The 23,296-nt window shown below is 39.1% G+C and overlaps 1 protein-coding gene across 3 annotated transcripts in view; it reads right to left on the bottom strand.

Moving 5' to 3' along the window:
• Window positions 1-16,398: 16,398 nt before the first annotated feature.
• mphosph6 (M-phase phosphoprotein 6) overlaps window positions 16,399-23,296 on the bottom strand; it is a 34,025-nt gene continuing 27,127 nt past the window's right edge. For 2 of the 3 annotated variants that reach the window (XM_069902215.1, XM_069902217.1), the window contains exon 6: window positions 17,618-17,704. Coding sequence is in view for 2 of the 3 variants with exons in the window: in XM_069902217.1 (XP_069758318.1) it covers window positions 17,699-17,704 (6 nt within the window). In the remaining variant the exon portion in view is untranslated. Of the gene's footprint in view, window positions 17,705-23,296 lie in introns of all 3 variants that reach the window. The other variant, XM_069902214.1, reaches the window with a different exon arrangement.

Below are 23,296 nucleotides of genomic sequence, written 5' to 3'. Positions count from 1 at the left end.
GAGGCAGGAAAATTGTTTTCACTGGTAGGTGAGACCAGAACTAGGGGACACAGCCTCCAGATTCAGGGGAGTAGATTTAGGATGGACATGAGGAAAAACATTTTCCCAAAGAGGAGTGAATCTGTGGCAGCGACTTCATTAAACATATTCAAGGCTCAGTTGGATAGATTTTTACATAAGAAAGGAATTTGGGGATATGGGGAAAAGTCAGGTAGGTGGAATTGAGTCAATAATCAGATCAGCCATGATCTTATTGAATGGCGGAGCAGGCTTGTCGGGCTGGATGGCCGACTCCTGCTCCTATTTCTTAGGTACTTGCAAAATATTTTAATGTCTTCCCTTTTACTAAATTGGATTAAATGCTGTAGTTTCTTGGTATTCATTTGGAACTTGTCACCCATCACATTTTGCTCATCAATCTGGAAGCAGCCTTTTCATTTCGCAAAATTATAATATATATTTATTTAAATTCCTGAGCACCTGAACCAAGCCAAAGTTCGAAATTTATTTTTGAAGAAAATTTTCTTTTGCTTAGATATGAAGCAATGAATTGCTTTATCTTCTGCACCTGAAACCAGTCCCATCTGACCCACGATCTCATCACCAGATCCAGCTCCCAGTCTCATCAAGTTTACAGATGATGCAACAGTCGTTGGACTCATCAGAAACAATACAAGTTGCACTACAGAGAAGAGGTGGCAAATCTCATGAAGTGGTGCAAGGGTAACAAACTGCGTCTCAATGTGAACAAGATGATAGTGGACCAGGAACGACTATCCTGTAATGGAGCAGTAACTAGTGGAGAACACAAAGTTCCTCGGAGTTGTACTTAATTAATGATGTTTTGAAGACACACTATTACCTCTCTTGTCAGGAAGGTACAACAGTCACTGCACTTCCTGAGAAGATTGAAGCGGTTAAGGCTACCATCCACCTTAATGTCAACCTTCTACAGGAGTTCTATTGAGAGCATCCTGGCCAGCTACATCAGTGTGGTATGGTTGCTGCAGAGAAATGGATCGAAGATCAATACATGGGACCATAAGAATGACAGAGCAGATCATTAGGTCTATCACCCCCAACATTGATGTGATCTACCAGGATTGTTGTCTGAAGAGAGCACCTAAAGTTATTCAGGAGCCCTACCATCCCTCACATAGCATCTTTCAGCTACTCCCATGTGGAAAAAGGTACTGGAGTATCAGAGCCAGTTCCACCAGGCTGAGAAACAGCTCTTTCCCATGGGGGCTGTGAAAATGTGAATGAACAAAAGAACTGCTGATGCTAACCATCTGAGGCTCTCAAATTTGTGAAACAATATTTACTTATTTGTATGTATGAATACTTGTCCTGCATGTGTTTTGTTTATCTGTGTGTGTGTGCTAAATCGGGTTGTGTGCCTGTGCATTTTGCACTAAGACCCAGAGTACGGTTTTGTTGGGTTGTACTTGTACAATCTGGTGACAATATACTTGACTTGCATACATTTCCTTATTTCAGGATTCTTGCTTGAACAATTAAAGGACTCTCAGAAAGCGATGAAAAAATCCATTCAGTGTCAAGAGTTCCTTAATCAGGTACAGTAAAATCAATTTTTTTTAATGTTTTGAATTCTAGCCTTTACACTTCCTTGAATTTAATGGAATTACTTTCTTTATATATTAATGCTAGAATTCTCCCCCAACATGTATCTGCCTTTCAATCTCTATTCCTTTAAGTTGCTTCTTTTAAAACGCATCTGGATCTACTCACACATTTCTACTGAACAATTTCCCTCTTGCATATTTCCAAGGGGAAAGCAAACTTCCTCAGTTATGGCTCACTCAAGGCTGCAACAAAAACTTTATCAACCGGAAGGAGGTGGGAAAAGATGAGTTCCTGATCACTCTGCCTCCGCAAAACAGCTCAAAAGCTGATGGCAGGTTAAGACAGCTGACTATCAAAAGTTGTCAAAACCTGATTTTTCAGATTATTCTATTTAAATTGATTGATCAATTTAAAAAAAAACTCTGAAATACAAATACCGAATAATGTGAACAGGCTTTTTCCATTGAGCTGAAGTGAAAGGTGAAATGTTTAAAGGGAACATTAGGGGACTTTTTCATGCAGAGAATAGAATGAACTGCCTGCTGAAGTGGTGAATGCAGGCTTGATTTCAACATTTAAGAAATATTTGGATAGGTACGTGGGCAGCAGAGGTATGGAGGACTTTTGTCTAGTACATCAGTGGGACTAGGCAAGATAATAGTTCAGCACAGACTAGATGGGCTGGAGGGCCAGTTTTTGTGCAATAGTTTTATATGGTGCTATATAATTAATGTCTAAACTCAACTGGGAGGAATTAAGATAGGAGCAATTCCTCTCCACTAAAATTGACGGAATCTGACTTGACCCCAGGTTCAATTTGCATTATTGGATTCACAACTGTAAGTGATGGGGAATTGCTATAACTTTATGCTAGTATGTTGAACTTTCAGGGTTTCAGTGGCAGTCAGAAATGTGGCTATGAAAAGTTGCCTGTAACACAGTTACAAAAAACACTTTAACAATGCATCTGCCCTCAGTAATTTCAACATTTTGTATACTTTACATGTCCAGCATCTGAAGATTTTTGTTTTCATTCAGTATGTGTTCTTTCAGTCTCCTTCAGAATCTTGGAAGTTTAATTGACAATCTAATTTATTTCTTCCTTTTTGTTTTGAATCACTTGTATGACGATTGGTCTCTTTTATTGTGTTGAATGTCCAATTTATAGTCACGTCAAGAGATGGAACCAAATTTGCAAAAGTTTCACTGATTTCACATTTTAAAACCTAGTTTTCTTGTTTGCAGAGCATACAGCCAATTGTCACAGCCTTCAAGCCACAGGAAGGACTTAGACATACACCTGTTAATCTAGTGGAGTGAAAATTATGTAATAGAATTTTTAAAAATCTATTGTACTCCAATCCAGAAATGTCAAGAATTGGTGTTGAAAAGAAGCTATTAACATGAAAGCAATGAGTTTGTGGAAAAATATAGTGTAAAGAAAATAATCGTTAATTAACATGTATGCCACATTAAATAGAAAATCAGATACTAATGGACTAGCATACACTGAGTAAAATTTCTGTTATTGTATAAATTGTGCATTTCACCCCATTTTTAAAAGGTGAATGGTGGTTTAGTTTTGTAATCTTTATCAAATCTTTTTTAAAAATGTCTTCCTTGTCTATCAAAGCTATTTAAATAAAATCCTATAATTTTCATATGAAACTTTCAAGAGAAAGTACCAAGTACCGCAGGGATCTTCTCTAGGACCCCTGCTCTTTGTGATTTTTTTTGTAAACAACTGAGATAAAGAAGCAGAAGGATGGGTCAGTAGGTTTGCAGATGAATCAAAGGTTGGAGGAGTTGTGGATGGAGCTGAATGTTGCCAAAGGTTACAAAATTATATAGATAGGATTCAGAGTTGGGCAGAAAAGTGGCAGATGGAATACAATCCATTTGTGTGAGATGATGTATTTTGGAAAGTTTAAAAGTTAATGGTTGGATACTTAACAGTGTGGAGGACTGAATGACTTTGGGGTCCAAATCCATACACCTTTCAAGGGTGCTGTGCAGGTTGATAGGATAATTAAGAAGGCCTTTGGATGCTGACTTCATTGGTCGGGAGATTGAGTTCAAGAGTCAAGAGGTCATGTTACAACTCTACAAATCTCTCATGAGACCACACTTGAGGAATATTGTTTTAGTTCTGGTCACAGGAAGATGTGCAAGCTATGGCGAGGGTGCAGAGGAGATTTAACAAGAATTCCCCTAGATTGAAAACTAAGTCTTATAAGTCAAGGTTATCGGAGCTAAGGCTTTTCTCTTTGGAGTGAAAAAGGATAAGAGATGACTTGATAGAGGTCTAAGATATTCTTAGGGTCATAGATAATGTAGAAAGCACCATGGGCTGTCATAGCAAACACCAGAGGACATACACATTTACAAAGTGAAGAGGAAAGTTTATGGGAGACATCATGGGTAAGTTTTATTATACAGAATTGTGGATGCTTGGAATGGCTTGCCTGGGGTGGTGGTGGAGGCTGAAACATTAGGAGCATTTGATACTCTTGAACAGGCACATGGATGAAAGAAAATAAAGGTTATGAGGTGGGAAAGATTTAGTTTTTTTTATAGGAATATATAGGTCAGCACAACATCAAGAGCAAAAGGCCTGTAATGTTCTATGTTCTCTATCACTTGTTATTAATTGGATAATTAATTAAGGTAGAGGTGCTGAAAATATTATTACCTATGGAGAGACAAATTGAATTATAGTGTATGTATTTGTACTGTGAACAAACTGAGATTATCCTTAATGTTCATACATTTGTGTATCTTTGGCTTGGCTTCGCAGACGAAGATTTATGGAGGGGTAATGTCCACGTCTGCTGCAGGCTCGTTGGTGACTGACAAGTCCGATGCGGGACAGGCAGACACGGTTGCAGCGGTTGGAAGGGAAAATTGGTTGGTTGGAGTTGGGTGTTGGGTTTTTCCTCCTTTGTCTTTTGTCAGTGAGGTGGGCTCTGCGGTCTTCTTCAAAGGAGAATATGTCAGCCTATCAGGTTGTTTACGAATTCTGGTGCTTCTTCTCAAAGCAGGTGGCTCCTTTACAACCTTGGAAACTGGTACAGTTCTTGGGTCTGTAGTGTGGGAAGAACTGACTTCTGGACCTGCTCCAGAATCGCCAGCGTGAACCTCAGCATGGCCATCTGAAAGCTTACTAAGGGTCACAGGCTGGGAGGGGGGTGAGCCCAATCTCTCAGGCACACTCTGAATAGGGGTATGAGGAAGGGGCGAAACAGGCGAAGCCAGATCTCTTAGGGGAACAGTGTCAGTACTCCCATCTGGGAATTTAACATGAGCATAGTTGGGGTTAGTATGCAGTAGCTGAACTGGTTGGACTAGGGGGTCTATTTTACACACCCAAGCACGTCTCTTCAGCAGCACGGTTCCAGGCTCAGATAAACAGGCTGGCCAGTCCATCACAGTTCCTGATTTCCTAGGAAAGGCAAACACATGTTCATGAGGTGTTTAATTTTGTTGCAGTACACAATAAAGACTGAATAGAATGTAGTGCCTCAGGCAGCACCTCCTGCCACTGGGTAACAGGGTAACTGTGTTTTTAAAGCAAGATTAACAGTCTTCCAGACTGTTGCAATAGTCCTTTTGACCTGCCCATTGCCCTGGGGGTTGTAGCTTGTGGTACGGCTGGTGGCAATCCCCTTCCGTAGCAGGGCTCGCCGCAGTTCAGCGCTCATGAATGCTGAGCCTCTATCGGTATAAATGTAATTGGGAAAACTGAAAATTCTGTCGTGACTTAATGACAGACGCTGACGAGACATCAGGGCAGTGCATCACAAAGGGAAACCTGGAATATTCGTCAATTACAGTAAGGAAATATACTTTTTTGTTGTTGGAAGGTAATGGCCCTTTAAATTCTAAGATAATTCTCAAAACGTCGGGTTGCCTTGATGAGAGTGGCCTCCGGAGCTTTGTCAGTTTCCTGACTTCTTCCAGAGAGTAAGGAAGGTTGTTAGCCTTTATATAGTGGAAGAATCTCGTGACTCCTGGGTGGCACAGTCTGCTATGGATCTGTTTTAGCCCCTCCAGCTGAGCACCAGCGGCAGATCGTGACAATGCGTCAGATGGTTCATTTAACCTCCCCGGTCTGTACTGGATCTACTTTTGTGTTTAGTACTGAACATGTAGGCTACAGATTTCAGATCAGTGACAAGAGTAAATTTTCTGCCAGCTAGAAAGTGGCTTCAATAATAGCCTGGGCTTCTTTTTCAATGGTTGGATGTTTAAGTTCAGGTCTGCGTAACGTGCGGGAGAAGAATGCCACAGGTCTGCCTTTTTGATTAAGGGTTCCTGGCAAGGCACAATCTGAGGCATCAGTTTCCACTTGGAATGGGACATGCTCGTCAATGGACGAGAGTGCAGCTTTGGCAATATCAGCTTTAATTCTCTTGAAAACCTTCAAAGCTATTGGAGAGAGAGGAAAAGATTTAGTGTCAAACAGAGGGCGTGTCTTCGTGGTGTAGTCCCAAACCCATTTGCAGTAGTAGGAAAAAAATCCCATACACCTTTTAAGGGCTTTTGCTGAGTCTGGGGGGGTGGTACTTCTTAAGGGGGGGCCATTCTTTCTGGGTTGGGGCGGATTTCACCATTGTGCTGCATCCGTTTCTGTTAATAAAATTGAAGTGCCAGTTGACAAAGACGACGTGGTCAAACAATAATCATGGCTTTTATTAGCAGAAACTCATGGTACAATAATGAAAGACAATAGGTTCATATAAAGTTATACCCAAGGGGAGTGTCCTTAACAGTAGAGATAATGCACAGCCAATGTTAGTACAACAAGGCTCGCCAGAGGGGAGGCAGGCAGCTTGACAGACATTCACCACAGTCTCCCCATTGAGAAAGAGACGCAGAGACACCCCGACAGGATGGTGACCAAGACAGCTGACCTGTGAGGGGCTCAGCAGCTGAGGGACACCGACAGGCTGTGGCTGACTTGCTGTTGGGGGATCAGCACGAGCTGCGGGCTGCTGAAGACTGGCTCATAGGAGCCAGGTACCAGAGCTGGGATCTGTGAGGGTGCTGAGGGCAAGAAGGGCTCTTGAAGGTCTTTGTGTGCTGAAGGCTTCCTGATCATGTCAGAGGTTTATATCTAGAGCTCGGGTTACTGATGAATCAAAGAGGGGTTTGAGCAACTGCAGATTGCGGGAGCGCTGGAGGCTAATCCATGGACACCGTGGCTCTGAAGGGACAATTTTTTTGCTTTTCTTTCTCTTTCACTGCAAAGGGCACCAGGTGACACTAATGGTGACTCCTTGTCTGCCCTTATGGCAAGCAGAAGGTCATTTCATGCAGTATTGAATGTTCTGTATTATTACATGACAATTAAGGAATCACCCCTCATTTTCCTTCACTCCAAGCCTACTCAACTTCTCCCTATTACTCAGTACCCTGAGTCCTGGCAACATCCTCGTCGATCTTCTCTGCCCCTTCTCCAGCTTTAACCACTCTATACTCTGCTATTATATATCAGCAAGAAGATACAACAATGCAGAAATAACTGATTTTTGTATTTGATTATTTAATAATCCAAAATAGTCTGAATAAAAATTCTTTTCAGGAATTCCTAAAGATACCAGCATCAGTTTGAATGTCACTGTCTTCTTGGGAAAGAAAATTACCAATTTTAAACTTCATACATTTTCCTAACTCGAAGAATAAATCATCTGACTCTTTCCATTGTTAGATTATGAAAATGCAGAATACCAAATGAAGGGGCTACAAAATCATTCCTTTCAATATCTATACACTTTTCTAATGATATATTTTAAATGGTTTTCCCAGAGGCAGTAAACAATATTAACCTCTTGAATGCTTCTAAATATGATCTTGAAGCTAAACAACTGAATTTAAATTTGTTGCTTCATAATCAAACTGCAAGTAAAATTCGATTGACCCAAGGTCATGTTTATCTCTAGCATTGGAAGGGACATGCATCCATCTTACATTTTAATAGATTGAATAATTCATGTAGAATAGCATTTTATCCAATTGTGAAATATTAAAAATGCCATCTGAAAGCATGCAGAGCTGACAATCCACACATTACACTTTGACATCGATGCAAAATAATATTAACATCTCAGCGGTACCATATTGAAGCCTCACACTATATTTATTTATAGGAATCTAGACTTCTGGGCCTTGAAAGGACAGCCGTACTGTGGCACTGGATACATTGTGTATTACCCTTTTCTTATACACTGATGCATCAACAAGTCACCATACAAAATACTGTGAACATTCAGCTAATACACAAATAACAGGCTAGCCAAATGTATCATCAGCTCTCACATGAAAAAAAAGCTTATTGACCTGGAATTTAGAATCAATTTCAATTGCCCTCTGGTTGAGCTCAGCAGGTTTTAAGTAGCTGAATTTGCTTATTCAGAGCAGAAGCAGAGCAGGTCAGCAGATGAACATCTCAGCTATACTTCAGATGTGTGAGCAATTTGATGGGTGATGTATGAGGGACAAAAAGCATCTCCATATTTGGAGATAAAGTGGAGAATTATTTTTCTTTACCATAATGAAGCATGAAGCCTGTTACATTGAGGCCTGTGATTTAAGTATTGACAAGCATTTTGCTAAATTCAAGCAGATGGTAGGGCAGGTAATTGAAATTCGTAAAGTCTCAGTAGCTCAACATTTTAAAAAGCTAATGAAATAACGGTTGTTTTATAGGCGATGCCACCACCACTTTATTTTGTTCAGGTCTTTACATTGAGACCATCTCAAACATGCACTGGAGACACATTTTACCTTCTAAATTGAAATCAATAAACGTACAGCATTCTCCTTGAACCTCAAGGTTAATGCTCCTTCATAAAACTAAACAGATGCAGTGCTTGTTTCACCAGGGAAAGGTACTTAAATCAGATAACTGTCATCCATGCATTTACATCTCAGCATGGTTTAGTGTGACAAGGACAGGGACGCAACTTTGAAGCAACTACTCTTCTTACAGGATTGAAGGTGAACTGGTTATTTTAGCACAGTGTAAAGCATAAACAAATATCTGACGATCTATGGTGTTAATAATCTACAATGTGATATTTTTTAATTGAAGAGCATCATCCAAACATGCAGAAGCAATGCTATATGCTCGAGTGAACAATAAGGGTGATTATAAAGGAATAAAGACTAATAATTTTGCTGAATGATTTAAGCGAAGAACTATTTTAGGATATAAATCAACAGATGTGAAATTTTGAGAAAAATCATATTCACGACTATGAAGCACTTTTATTGAAAGCTGCCGAGAACTAACAAAGAAACTTAAAACAGTGGTATGAATGGTTAATTGCAGATCAAAATTACTAGTATGGGCATTATATTTACTTCTAATTAATTAAGAAATGTTTCATGGGATGAATGATTTTAATATAACATTTGACTGAATATACTGGTGATACTAATTGGAGCAAAGAAAGCCCAGAGATTTTACAGAGGTTTACATATGCTTGTGTCGAAGGCTTTGGTGAGGTCAACAAAGGTGATGTAGAGTCCTTTGTTTTGTTCTCTACACTTTTCTTGGAGCTGTCTGAGGGCAAAGACCATGTCAGTGGTTCCTCTGTTAGCGCGAAAGCCGCACTGTGATTCTGGGAGAATATTCTCAGCGACACTAGGTATTATTCTATTTAGTAGAATCCTAGCGAAGATTTTGCCTGCAATGGAGAGCAACGTGATTTCCCTGTAGTTTGAGCAGTCTGATTTCTCGCCTTTGTTTTTGTACAGGGTGATGATGGTGGCATCACGAAGATCCTGAGGCAGTTTCGACACCGTGAGCAGGAAAGGGCTTTGGCAAATACTAGAGCGCATCGGATGTCCCCCAAAGTTCCTCAACATGATTATCCAACTGCACGAAAACCAACAAGGTCGGGTCAGATACAGCAATGAGCTCTCTGAACCCTTCTCCATTAACAATGGCGTGAAGCAAGGCTGTGTTCTCGCACCAACCCTCTTTTCAATCTTCTTCAGCATGATGCTGAACCAAGCCATGAAAGACCCCAACAATGAAGATGCTGTTTACATCCGGTACCGCACGGATGGCAGTCTCTTCAATCTGAGGCGCCTGCAAGCTCACACCAAGACACAAGAGAACTTGTCCGTGAACTACTCTTTGCAGATGATGCCGCTTTAGTTGCCCATTCAGAGCCAGCTCTTCAGCGCTTGACGTCCTGCTTTGCGGAAACTGCCAAAATGTTTGGCCTGGAAGTCAGCCTGAAGAAAACTGAGGTCCTCCATCAGCCAGCTCCCCACCATGACTACCAGCCCCCCCACATCTCCATCGGGCACACAAAACTCAAAACGGTCAACCAGTTTACCTATCTCGGCTGCACCATTTCATCAGATGCAAGGATCGACAATGAGATAGACAACAGACTCGCCAAGGCAAATAGCGCCTTTGGAAGACTACACAAAAGAGTCTGGAAAAACAACCAACTGAAAAACCTCACAAAGATAAGCGTATACAGAGCCGTTGTCATACCCACACTCCTGTTCGGCTCCGAATCATGGGTCCTCTACCGGCACCACCTACGGCTCCTAGAACGCTTCCACCAGCGTTGTCTCCGCTCCATCCTCAACATCCATTGGAGCGCTCACACCCCTAACGTCGAGGTACTCGAGATGGCAGAGGTCGACAGCATCGAGTCCACGCTGCTGAAGATCCAGCTGCGCTGGATGGGTCACGTCTCCAGAATGGAGGACCATCGCCTTCCCAAGATCGTATTATATGGCGAGCTCTCCACTGGCCACCGTGACAGAGGTGCACCAAAGAAAAGGTACAAGGACTGCCTAAAGAAATCTCTTGGTGCCTGCCACATTGACCACCGCCAGTGGGCTGATAACGCCTCAAACCGTGCATCTTGGCGCCTCACAGTTTGGCGGGCAGCAGCCTCCTTTGAAGAAGACCGCAGAGCCCACCTCACTGACAAAAGGCAAAGGAGGAAAAACCCAACACCCAACCCCAACCAACCAATTTTCCCTTGCAACCGCTGCAATCGTGTCTGCCTGTCCCGCATCGGACTGGTCAGCCACAAACGAGCCTGCAGCTGACGTGGACTTTTTACCCCCTCCATAAATCTTCGTCTGCGAAGCCAAGCCAAAGAAGAAGACATATGCTTGTTTGAGATAGAAAAAAAGAGGGAAGCCTTTGCAGATGTTTAAAGAACAAAAGATAGATATAACATTCTGGGTAGAATTTGAATGAACATCATCACTTTTTATATAAAATCCCTATCCTGATATTTAGTCCCCAAAAGCCTTTTAACCATCAACTCATAAATCAACTCTTCTTCACGCCACAGTATTAGATCTGAACTTTCCTGTTGTCTTCTTTTTTGTGTATAAGCCTGCCCTCTGCTGGACATCATGATGTCACCCTACCATAAACCCTGTGTGTCAGTAGCCAGGTTAGTCTAATCGAAGTAAAAGATGAGAAAAGATCACATCTCCACGTCTTAATTGTGTGAGTGCATATACAACATTCTTGTTTGCTCAACCTACTGATTTAGAAAACCATGTCCTACACTTGTTTTCCTCCTTGCATTCTGGGTCTCTGCATATGCAATCATTATTAACTGTCAGTTTATGGGACTCTTGCCTGTGTTCGAGTTTCTGAGTGTGCATTGCTCTGAGTAAATTCTTGGTGCCTTTGGATGCAATATAAACTAAAGCAGACACGTTCACCATATGACACCTCTTTGATAGAACAAGGCAGTTATTTCCATTGTTCAGGCCAACATTCAACCATTAATCAATCTGTTTTTGTGCTATTATCTGGTCATATTCACACTGGTCCTTTTTGGAATTTATAGTGTGTAAATTAGAAACCTTTATTTCTACACTGAAATAACATTGACACTTCATAAGCATTGCATAAACTTTTTTGAATGCTTCAAAGTTCTGAAAAGTGCCCTAATGTTTTTGTCACTTTTTCCTCTTACAGTTCATTGGTCCTTTGAAAGTTGATATTATTTAAATCTATTGAATGGGCATTGTTTTAATCTTTTCATTTTGTTTTATCCTCCTTGTGCCAAAGTGAATAATCTAACAGTAATTTATCTTTTTTTTCTCCATTCTCTTAAATTTACAAATTGCTTTGTCATTTAAGGCTTTCAGTTTCACTGTTAACATGTCTGTCAAGGGATGCTTTATAAGAGCTGGAAACGTGAGGAACAAAAATATGTAAAAGTTGCAGAGATGTGGAGTGGGTGGAAACAGAGGATTTGTCTGTTATAACCTGCACACCAGAGTCGTCAAGATGACTTATTAAAGCCTATTAAAAGGCTGGCCATGGGGAACGTGAGAGCAGGATAGAAATGAACAAAAGTAATGGAATTTTGGAATTCCACGTGAAGGCAGGAGGTAGTACCAATACAGTCATCAAAGTGACTAGAAAAAGAGTGGAGGGAGGAAGCATGGCTGGAACTGAAACCATTGTTCCAGGTATCCAATAAAGAGAGAAAAATAGATCCTGTGTTAATATGACTACATTTGACTTGAAAGTGAGTAAAAGAGAAGTTGTTCAATGAAAGAAGTCGTTTAGTCAGGCGGTGTGGTGGTGAAAGGTGATTGGTTGGGATTTTGTTAAAGGAAAATGCAAGTCTCTGATTACTGTACATGTCAGCAGACAAGATCGAATTGAACCTTAAAAATATCACCCCAAAACTAGGGTCATCTTATATGCCAAGTATAAAATCTGGACCTTAATATCCTGTGGTTTAAAGGGTCCCTCATGGTAGTGCCAAATTTGAATTCCGGTGGTGCTAACTGGGTCGCCCATGATCGTCATGTACTATTACATGACAATAAAGGAATCTTGTTTGGTGGGGAATGAATCAGTGGCTAATGTACAAAACTAATAAATCACAAAATAGAGGCTTGCATTTTACAATGTGCCACATAAATCTAAAACTTCAGAAATGCCATATATTTTAGCATACAAGTTGACCTCCATTTTCAGCCTCATTTTAAGGGTTTTATGGTATATCTGGTGTACAAGTCAACCCAATTTTATGGATGCCTGAGTTGGCTCATTGACAGGCGTACAAGTCGTCCCCCAAAGATCACGATGCCTGAGATGGGCCATGGACCTGCGTATATGTCGACCTCCAAAGATCGTGTGGATTGATCTGCTGGTCGTTGGCTGGAGGTAACTGCAATCATGGAGGGTCCATCGATACAATGGAACTTGTGACGAAAGTATGAAGTGAGTTTTAAGTTGGAAGCGATAGAAATGGCCATGAAAACCAACAACTGGGCTGATGTAAGAAAATTTGATGTATGTGAGAAGTTGGTTAAGAGATTGGAGAAAGAATGAAAGAGACTAAGAAAAATACCAAAAAGACAATGTTCACTGAGACAAGGAATCACTTGTTGGCCAGAGTTGGAAAATTACATTGCAGAATGGGTATGTGAACAGTTTGCTAGTCACCCAAAATAAAAACATCTGCACTGTAGTGGGCAAAGTCACACCCAGACCTCAGTAAAGATTTTAACGCTACAGTCGGTTGGTACAACTGTTTCATGAACAGGAAAAATCTGGTATTACGACAAAAAACAGAAATTGCACAGAATCTATCAAAACATCTTGATCATAAAATTGTAAGCTTTCACCTGTTTAATTATATGTCACCGGCAGAAACACCAGTTTGCATTGGCAAATATCGGAAAAATGGATGAAACCCCCATGAATTTCAACATGATAAATAAACCAGTGAAATGGAAAGGTGTTAAAACTGTGCAAACCAGAAGTACAGGCCATGAAAGGCCAAGGTTTACTGTGGTGTTATCGTGCATGGGCAACGGGACAAAGTAAAGAACCATGCTAATCCTCAAACACAAATGAAATTCCTTGCAGGTATTTCTGTACATTTTCATGAAAAAGCAAGCATGGATGGATAGACAATGGGTAGAACAGGCGGCCAGAGATTTATGCAAAGAACAGATTTTGCTGCTCTGGGATATGTTTCGTAGCCACTTAACCAAGAACACTAAAAGTAGATCAGCATTACATACTTACATGGTGGTTATCCCAGGTGGTTTGAGGTCTATATTTCAACCTCTCCATGTCTGCTTGCGCAAGCCTTTCAAAGACTAGGTTTACGAGGAATGGAATATTGATGTAGAGTACAGAAAAGTTGTTTACAAAAGGCAGGGCAAATGCATGCTGCATCACTTGATGTTCTATGTAACTTCGTGCTCAAGGTAAGGGACAAAGTTAGAGATTGCGATAAAATCATTTAAAAAGTGTGGTATTTCTTGTGCAATTGATGGCATGAAAATTATTTATTGTGGGACACGGACGACGAAGCTGAAACCGCCTCATCAGATACCCATACGAAGACTGTTTAAACAGTGAGTATGGATGTGCTTGTTCCCATCTTTGCCTCAGGTGATGATAATCGACCCCCATTTTTTGGGTTTCACGACTTGATTTATACACTGAAATAGATGGTAATTTCCAAGCCATTTAGGTTTGGATTTAGTTTGTACAATCCTGTACCTTTCAAAATTTTTTCAGAATCAGAATTGATTGTCATGAATATGTCACAAAATTCATTTCAAATGTTACCAAATAGTACATTATAAATATGTAGATAAAGGTGACAAACATTTTAGCAATGAGAAAAATAACCAATACATATTTAGGATTTGGATTATTGAACATATAATATAACCCTAACCTTCACCATTATTCATTCTTATTTGAAACTTGTGACACCAGGATACAGGAGCTGTGACTTGAATCAAAAAGTTGAGTTTGAAGTACTCTGCCATAATGATTTCCTTGGATGGAAAGCTTGTGATGAATAGGTATAATCAATATGGATAATTATGGAAAATGTTCTTAAAGCGGATTACCAATACTTCTCACGAGACTTCAAAAATGGAAATTTAAAATTAAGCTCTTAAAAATTGACTCAGCAGTTTCCCTGAAATTCCCAATGCTTTAACGAGATGTTGACAATGAAAATCAATGAAATCCTTGCTGAAGTTATAATACAGAAATGCACTGTAATTCCCTACAGTGCTGCAGTGCCCTCATAGATTGTCAGATAACTTTATCACTGTATCAGGTACTAATGATATTTATTACAGTGCAACTTCAAGACAGCTTTATCACATTCAAGATTTATATTCCCTGCAGCACCACATATTGTTTTCTGACGTGCTTCTGCATTTCTTCTGGAAAGCACAGCCCACCTGTAGATGAGCTAGATGCTATTTCATAGATACCAAGGAAGTGTTTCATTTCACCTGCTGACATTTTTCCATACCTTGATGCCCGAAACATCATAATGTATTTTTAATATTTGCGATATATAGGGACACTACTTGACCTGCTGAGTTTCTCCAGCATTGTGCTTTCAGTGTCTCAATTCATCTTGTGAAAAGAATATGTCATTACTAATTAGACCTTGTAGCTTTTGATAAATCATGGTCTACTAGTAAACCATTTTAAACATTAGTCAAGTAGTAAACCATTTTTAAACCATTTTAAACATTTTTTAAACCATTTTAAACATTAGTCAAGTAGTAAACCATTTTTAAATCATTTTTTAAACCATTTTAAACATTAGTCAAGTAGTAAACCATTTTAAACACTTTTAAACCATTTTAAACATTAGTCAAGTAGTAAACCATTTTAAACACTTTTTTAAATGTTGGTGTATTATTTCAATTAAGAGCTTTGTTGATTAAAGTAAATAGTCAGGGGCTAATTATTACCAACCATTGGCTCACATGAACAACAATGAAAATTACTTAGAATGCATATATTATTTTTATTGGATAGTCTAGAGCAAAACCCAACATGGAGAATTTCAAGTAAAAAAAATTCCAAGCTATTGCAAGGATAGCACTAGAAAATATTTCTTTTGTACCTCAACATGTCTGAGTCTTTATCTTTGAAGAGACATTCTTGAATGACATAACATTTTTAATTTCCAATATAATACCATGCAATAGGCCTCAACTGACATATTTGTGCAATGGCCAATATACAGATCTTGACTTCAGACTGGCTAAAGTGAGGGTATAAAGAAGTTTCAATGCCAGCAGAGGAAATTTTTATTCCTCCCATCTAGGCTCAACTTCAACCAAGTCTCTAGTAGAAAAAAAGTTTCTGAATCTTAGTCTTTTATGTCCACAAAATAGTCTTGTGAAACCTGAAATGTGTTGGAAGCATGAAAAAAAACCCAAAACTTTCTGGATTATCTAAAGTAATCACAATGCCAATCCTCCATGCCATTGATTACATTTATTCAGATGGAAAAAGCATCCAGTTTTGAACTAATAATCTTCAATCGATTGTTAATCCCACACTTTAATGGTTTAAAAAAAGCAGCAGCTGTTAAACAAGAACCAGCTAATTCACTTGACTTCTTAAAAATTTCTTCTCATGGCCATACTATTACATGACAAGAAAAAAAATATCCACAGACAAATCTGTTCAAAATTCAAAGAGTGACCTACTCCCTTCTTCCCAAAACCTATTCTCCCAGTGTCAAAAAACACATTTGGCTCTTTGAGTGTTTGCACAACCTGCATATTCTGTTTTTGCTACATTTCACGAGTTGAGTGTGTTTGAATTGAATGAAAACCCAAAAGACCTTTATTTTTGCTTGCAAAAATAAAGCCATTTCAAACATCAAGTACCCAAATGTAGAAGAGCCAACTCACAGTATTAATAACTATAGGCATATCAAATTATATCTAAAAATAAGTGAAGTCAAAAATAAACTTCCTTTAATTTGTACATATAAAGACATTCAAAAGTTCAGGATTTTTAAATATTCTTTAATTTTTCAATACAAGCTGAAGTCCACCATGATGTTCAAATAGGTTCTATTACACGTGGTAAATTATGTAATGGTTCTGTTGTCACAAGGCAGCTCACCTTCGAATTTACATTGAAAGTATGGATTCAGTGGTTCAGGTCAACATTCCAAGTGAAGTGAAAAATTGCACAACCACGACTTGATAAAGAATGAAACTCACACCTTGAACAAATGTATCCTTAGACACTCTGTAACTTAGGAGGGGTAGGGAGAAATTCAACTCCTTATCCTTTATTCAGCTTCCCAACATTCAGCCGTAACTCAACTTACACCTGATTGAGTAACCTCTGATTGGAGATAGGTCTGAGGTTATCATAAGGGTTGAATAAAATTCTTTTAAATTTACGCTGGGACCAACGTGGGTGGGGGTTAGCTGACGTTAAGTCACGCATTTTGACACATGGGCTCAAAAGCCAAAACAAAGCGATTGCACTGCCAGCCGTATAATGGTACACAGTGTACACCTAACTTATAGTACAGTACATATGTAATTGAAATCTATATGTATCTGTACATATGTATGCACAATATAGGTTTAGATAAATATGTATTTGTGTCATGGTATCTTATGCTGTACAGTATATTTCACCTATAACAATCAACTTATACCCAAATCGATTTGCGTCCCCACTTCCAGAATGCAACCTGGATGCAAGTTGATGCTTGGCTGTACAATACAAATACACTGAAGAGAACAAGAAATCTGAACATCAATATCACAGGATATTTATATTTTTACTACTTATTATCAGTGGAAAAAATCTCATAGGAAGGGAAGATGATCCTTATTTTCAGAGCAGTAAAACTACGTATACTATGTTTGAATTTTTATATATACATAATTCCCAAGATAAACTGCCCTTTCAAGCATAATTGAACTGATCTTCTGGTTTGCAGAAGGGAAGAATCAATAAGTTTTCAATACAAGAGCAAAATCATTTCCCTTAGCAAAATGCAACAAGGTGCAAGATTTTCCAACTCCAAACTTAAGATGCAAACAAACTATACATTTCCTTAATTACCCATAAAACAGCTAGCTGCTGCAGGTTTTCAGTCAGGAATTTTATCCCCTTACTCGTAAAACTATTTAAAATCTCAGTTGTGTAACTTATACTTGAGGCTTCATAAATGTCTTCTTGACTTTAACATCTCTGGGGCTACATTCGGTTTTATCATTTTGAAGAGTCGATCGATCTCGTTTCTTTGTAAACTTCCTTTTTATGGACCCCACTAATCTTTCATATCTGGAAAAAAAAACCAAATTTATTATCTCAAGTGTTTATTGTCTCTTAATTAAACAATTAGTTTACTATTAAACTTTTCAGTACAGGTACCTGCTTGGCTGCAGCAAGTAAATATTTCGGTACATTGTGCAATGTGTATTCCAACAAATTATCATTAATAATGCTTCACAGAATACAACACTAACAAAGCACAAAAGTAAATTTGTGCTGAAATTCTCTATATCCATGTCCAGAAAATGATCCACTTCAACTGAATTTTTAAGCACTTGTACTGTTGAGTGTCACAATGTGGTATGGTTGCTGCAGAGCATCAGTTTGGAAGTAAATCCAGAAGAGAAGTAGAGAGGATTAATAAGGTCTCTCCCAACCCCACCAACAGGATTTACCACTTAATTGTCAAAAGAGGGCTTGCAAAAAGCAATGAGGACCCTTTCCACTTCGCATACAGCATTTTTCAGCTCTTCCTGTCGGCAAAGAAATACAGGAGTATTACAGCCAGAACCACCAAGCTGAGAGACAGCTTCTTCCCACGGCAATGAGACGGCTGAACTGCTTTTATTTAACAAAATTTATTTATTTTAATATTTGTATCCATGTACTGCACAGATGCATCATTTTACTGTATGGGGTTAGGTCTCTGTGTTTGCAGTGCTGCACCGAGGACCAGCGAACACTGCTTCATGGGGTTGTACAGTACGTGGATGATGAACATACAAGGAACGTCTGATATATTGATACAATCATCAGAATGGTTCACATGCTGCTTAGTCTTGGTGAGTGATGAAGAGAACAGAGTTGAATTATAGAGATATGACAAGAGGAGTATTCATTGACCTGGATAATGTAGAAGAGACATTGAACCAGCATGACAAACCATACAAAAACACTAGAAGCTAAGCAGAGATTGTGCATTTGGACATTCATAAAAGGACATCAACTGTACCTGAGAATAGAGCCATTTAAACAATGTAGAAAGGAAGGAGTGTTGAAATATTAATAGAAATTGGTAGAATAGTGGATTTTAAGATGCAAGAATGCACAGGGGCATTTGAGTGTTGAGGTGGTTGGAGATTAATTCACAAACTTGCAAACAGAGTGGATTGTCATGAGGACAGAGATGTTCTGATTTGTAAGGACAATAGTGCTCAAGAGAGAGACAATTTACTGGAGAGGAGTACGAGTAGGGGTTAGAAAGGCCAGCAGTTTAGTGGGGATAGGTTCAGAAAAGAGAACGGTAATTCATTGCCAAAAGCACAACAATTTATATTGATCTAGCAGATTTTAATGCAATGAAATATCCCACAAGGGAGTGCCAAAATAATATTTGATCCTGAAAGACTCTTACAAAATAAACCAAACCTGTTTGAAGGTGTTACCTCTCGCCTGTGGGGCTGTGCTTTCTCCCCTGTCCCTCCCCCCATCATTTAATTCAGGCTCCTGTCTACCCTTTGCTCAATCCTTGACCAAGGGATCAGGCCCAAAACATTGGTTGTGGTTCTTTGTTACACAGGAATGCTGAGTGGCCTGCTTAGTTTCTCCAGCAAGTCTGCGAATTAATCCAATGCAGGGTTGACTTGAAGGATACGATACAAGTTAGGACATGATTGAGAAGTTTTGGATGATCTCATTTTAGAGATTGAAAGACAAGAAATTAAGCAGAAAAATAACAAGTTTACAGTTATTTCATGCACAGACAAGGATTGTTGCAACAAATGAGCTCATATGAGCACAAGAGGAGGTAGGCAAAATATTTGTGGGGCATGAGAACAGCCTTGGGGTCACAACTCTGGTGTTTTTGACTGGCTGTCCAACTCCATTTGCTGTCAGTTGACTATGTTGCCCATGAACTCCTCATGCCTATTGGAAACAAAAATAAAAAGGGTAGTGGAACTATTTTTTTGCCCATTATAATGGTGTGCTCAGAGATTTGGCAGAGGAGAAAGGAAGCTACATACCACATGTGAAGAACACTTACACCAGATGTTCACTGCAATCAAACAAAATCAGTATGCTCAGAATGTGAAGAATTAAAGTTGAGGTCTTCCAAGGGAAAAACAATCATGAAGCCAGAGTAAAAATGTTATTATGGTAAAAGATGATCTTCAATGGCAAAGTTTCAAGAGTTTTCCAAAGGCAAACAACACTGGAAGGGATCAGGGAGGTGGCTAACACTTAGTAACCATTTTAAAATTGAGACAAAGTCTACCAGAGAAGGCAAGGATGAGAAAATTTGTTAATGAAAATGTTAAGGAATTAATCAACAGGAAAAATCAGAGGGAGAAATCAGAAAGGCAACATGGATACAAGACAAATGACTGATAATAAAAAAAGAAAAGGAATATACCTCATTTAGGATATGTTGGTCAAGACCAAGGAAATAATAGAGAAGAATTGTCAAGTACGGGCAAGAAGACTACTTGGTATACTTGTGATAAACAAAGGTTCACCAAAATAATTGATGGGTGGCAGATTTGCCAATGAATAGAGATTAAGAATAGGTCTATTGTTATTTGAGTTAGGACAAGTGAAAACATTTCAATCAGGTGGCTTCTGTGGAAAGAAAAAGACAAACTCTTCAGGCTGGAAGTATTTAAGATGAAAATACTAAGTTTCTTTTTGCACAGGTGCTGCCTGACCCCTTGAGTATTTCGTGGTTTATTTTATTACTTTCAGCAGCTTTAGTTTTTTTTTAAAATTACATTCATGTGTTATCAGTAGTTTGGACAACTAGCTGAAAGGAGTTGTGCCTTAAAACACATTTAATACTTCTCCATTGAAGACTGAGTGACAATACAACGATCCACAATAAAGCAGCAAGTACAAGTGCTGAGAAAGCAAGAAGCAATTCCATTTGGGGTCATCCAGAAAATGATCAGGGAGGCATCATATGATATCATGGTCTGTCACAGGGATTAGCAGAAATAAATACTGGAGTCAGAAGCACGATGGAGAGGTAAAAATGTTCAGGGAATAAAATAATGGGTTCAGGTAAGGTCTTGAAGCCAAAATGTGCAAAGAAATACACAAGGGTATTCAAATTACAAAGGCAAACATCCTGTTCTACTTATAAAAGTCACATGTATGATAAAGGACAGAGGTAACATGCAAGAACCATACAAAATGAAGTTGATTGGTAGATGAGATAATGAAGCAAGCTTTCAGGTCCTGGAGAAGTAAGTACTAAGTTTCTGAGCTGCTCAAGAGAAAGCATCAAAGAACATTACAGTACAGGCCCTTCAGCCCAATACAGGTACACAATCCTTTATCCGGAACCCTTGGGGAACAGTGTGTTCGGAATTTTGATTTTTCCGGATTTCGGAAAGCCGGCCCCCCGCCACCACCGCACTGCTGGTCCCCCGCCCACCTGCCCCGCGCTGCCATCTCTCTCCCCACTTGCTGTATTTTGGAACTTTCAAGATTTTAGATGTTCGGATAAAGGGTTGTGTACCTCTATATACCTACACTAAAAACAAAACCCTTCCCATCTCAACCTATTTTTCTTTCATCCATATTCCTGTCTGAGTGTCTTAAATGCCCCTATTTCCAGGAATGCACAATTTTGGGTGTAAAGAAATATTACCCCCCCCCCCATGTCTCCCCTGAACTTTCCTCTTTTTACTTTGTACAGATGTCCTCTGGTGTTTGGTACTCCCATATAATCATATACAGCACAGATCAGGCCAGTTTGGCCCTCCTAGTCCCACTGACCAGCACCTGGTCCACACCCCTCCAATCCTCTCCCCTCCATGTAATTATCCAGTCTTTCCTTAAATGTAAATAACGTCCTTGCTTCAACCAACTCTGCCGGAAGCTTATTCCACATCCCAACCACCCTTTGTGTGAAGAAATTTCCCCTCAGGTTCCCCTTATAATTTTCCCCCTGCAATCTCAAACCATGGCCTCTGGTTTGAATATCCCCCACTCTTAATTGAAAAAGCCTATCCACGTTGACTCTCTCTGTCCTTTTAAAATCTTGAACACCATCAAATCCCCCCTCAATCTCTACGCTCCAGAGAAAAAAGCCCCAGGCTGCTCAACCTTTCTCTGTCACTCATAATCTTATAGATCTCTATTTAAAGTCACATCGCATCCTTTGTTTGAAGTGATCAGAACCAGCCAAGGTGCATTGTGTTATCTGGTACAACCAGCATCCAATCACAACAGCAAAGGGCACTGGGAATGAAATAAGAGGGTCAAAAACATTGAAGCGAAAGTGAGGGTTTGAAGGTTCTGGACCAACCAACATCATGAAGATTCCCTGTATAATTTTGAAGGATAAGTGAAGGGGACAGCCACTAAAAGCAATAAGGTAGCAGAGTTCCTTCAGCAGAAGATGGATGTCACAGGAAAACACAAAATACCCAAGAAATAAACTTTACCAGTAGAAGGCAATTTAAAAAAAACAGGACCTAAAAGAGCAGTTAAAAATGAGAAGCCCGCAATTAATTTTATTGCAGTCAACATAGGTTTTGTGAGCAAGATTTGGGTATCCTTTTCAAGACAAAATTATAAGCAAATAAATATTTCAGCGATAAAGATTCATGGACAGGTGGCTAATAACTTCTCAAAAACTGAGATCTTGCAGGAATTGGCTGTTTCAAAAACCCGAGTACCATTCTACTGAAAAATACCAAATATAAACTACATTTTAAAATTCAATTATTCATTCATGTGCTGTTTGATTACGGATGCAAGATAGATCTGTCAATGTATAGTATTATGTTTCAGTGGAGATATTAGAAATCAACAGGTTCAAATGATTCAAAACTTTGTGATTCTCTACCACAACATTCTGACTGTTTAATCCTTTAATATGTGGAGCAGTTTACATCACTGAAAAATCGACTGATACAGAAGAAATCAATTTGTTCTCCATGAGTATTTTATTCCTCATAAGTCATTAACATGACTGTATAGATAAACTGATGAGGAATGCCAATTGGCCACTGGACCATTAAGAATTAGATTCTCACCCTCCAAGTCAGATTTATTTTTGTAATCCAAATCAAGAGCATGGAGAAGGATAAAGACAGTATTAAACACAGAATGCTTTCCTTGTTTCTCTTTTTGAAAACATTCTTGATTTCTAAAGAATCTCTGGATGATAAAAAAATCTTTAAACTGTTTTTAAAAGATTTTGAAGTAACATTACTCCCAACAACAATGGGAATGAGAAGTGGCCCATTTACGCAACAAAATGGAAGGAATTAAGGTTAGGTTCATCAAAAACAATCAAGTGAGGATAATTTTTAATTTGTTCTAATAAATCAGTAGAGAATTCACCAATTTCTGGTGAAGAAGCCACGAAAGCCTGATTTTGCACCATTAAAATCTGTACATTTCCAGCTGTGGACAGACACCACTTTTGTCTCTGGTCCCCCTACCAGGGTTCAAGCTGAAAATTAGAGGCTAATATTTCAGTACACTACAATTGGGAAGTCCAATTGTTAAATAATTTCAAAAAAATGCTTAATGATCTCGTGACACACTTTTGATGGGAGATGAGGGAATCATCTCATCTGACCCGGGCTCTTAACCCAATTAGGATAATCTGGTCAATGTCACACTATCCTCTTCTGAAAGCTAATAATA

This window comes from Narcine bancroftii, chromosome 10 (genome assembly GCF_036971445.1).
Source record: "Narcine bancroftii isolate sNarBan1 chromosome 10, sNarBan1.hap1, whole genome shotgun sequence".
NCBI classification, from domain to species: Eukaryota; Metazoa; Chordata; class Chondrichthyes; order Torpediniformes; family Narcinidae; genus Narcine; species Narcine bancroftii.
This window is presented reverse-complemented; position numbering and strand designations above follow the sequence as displayed.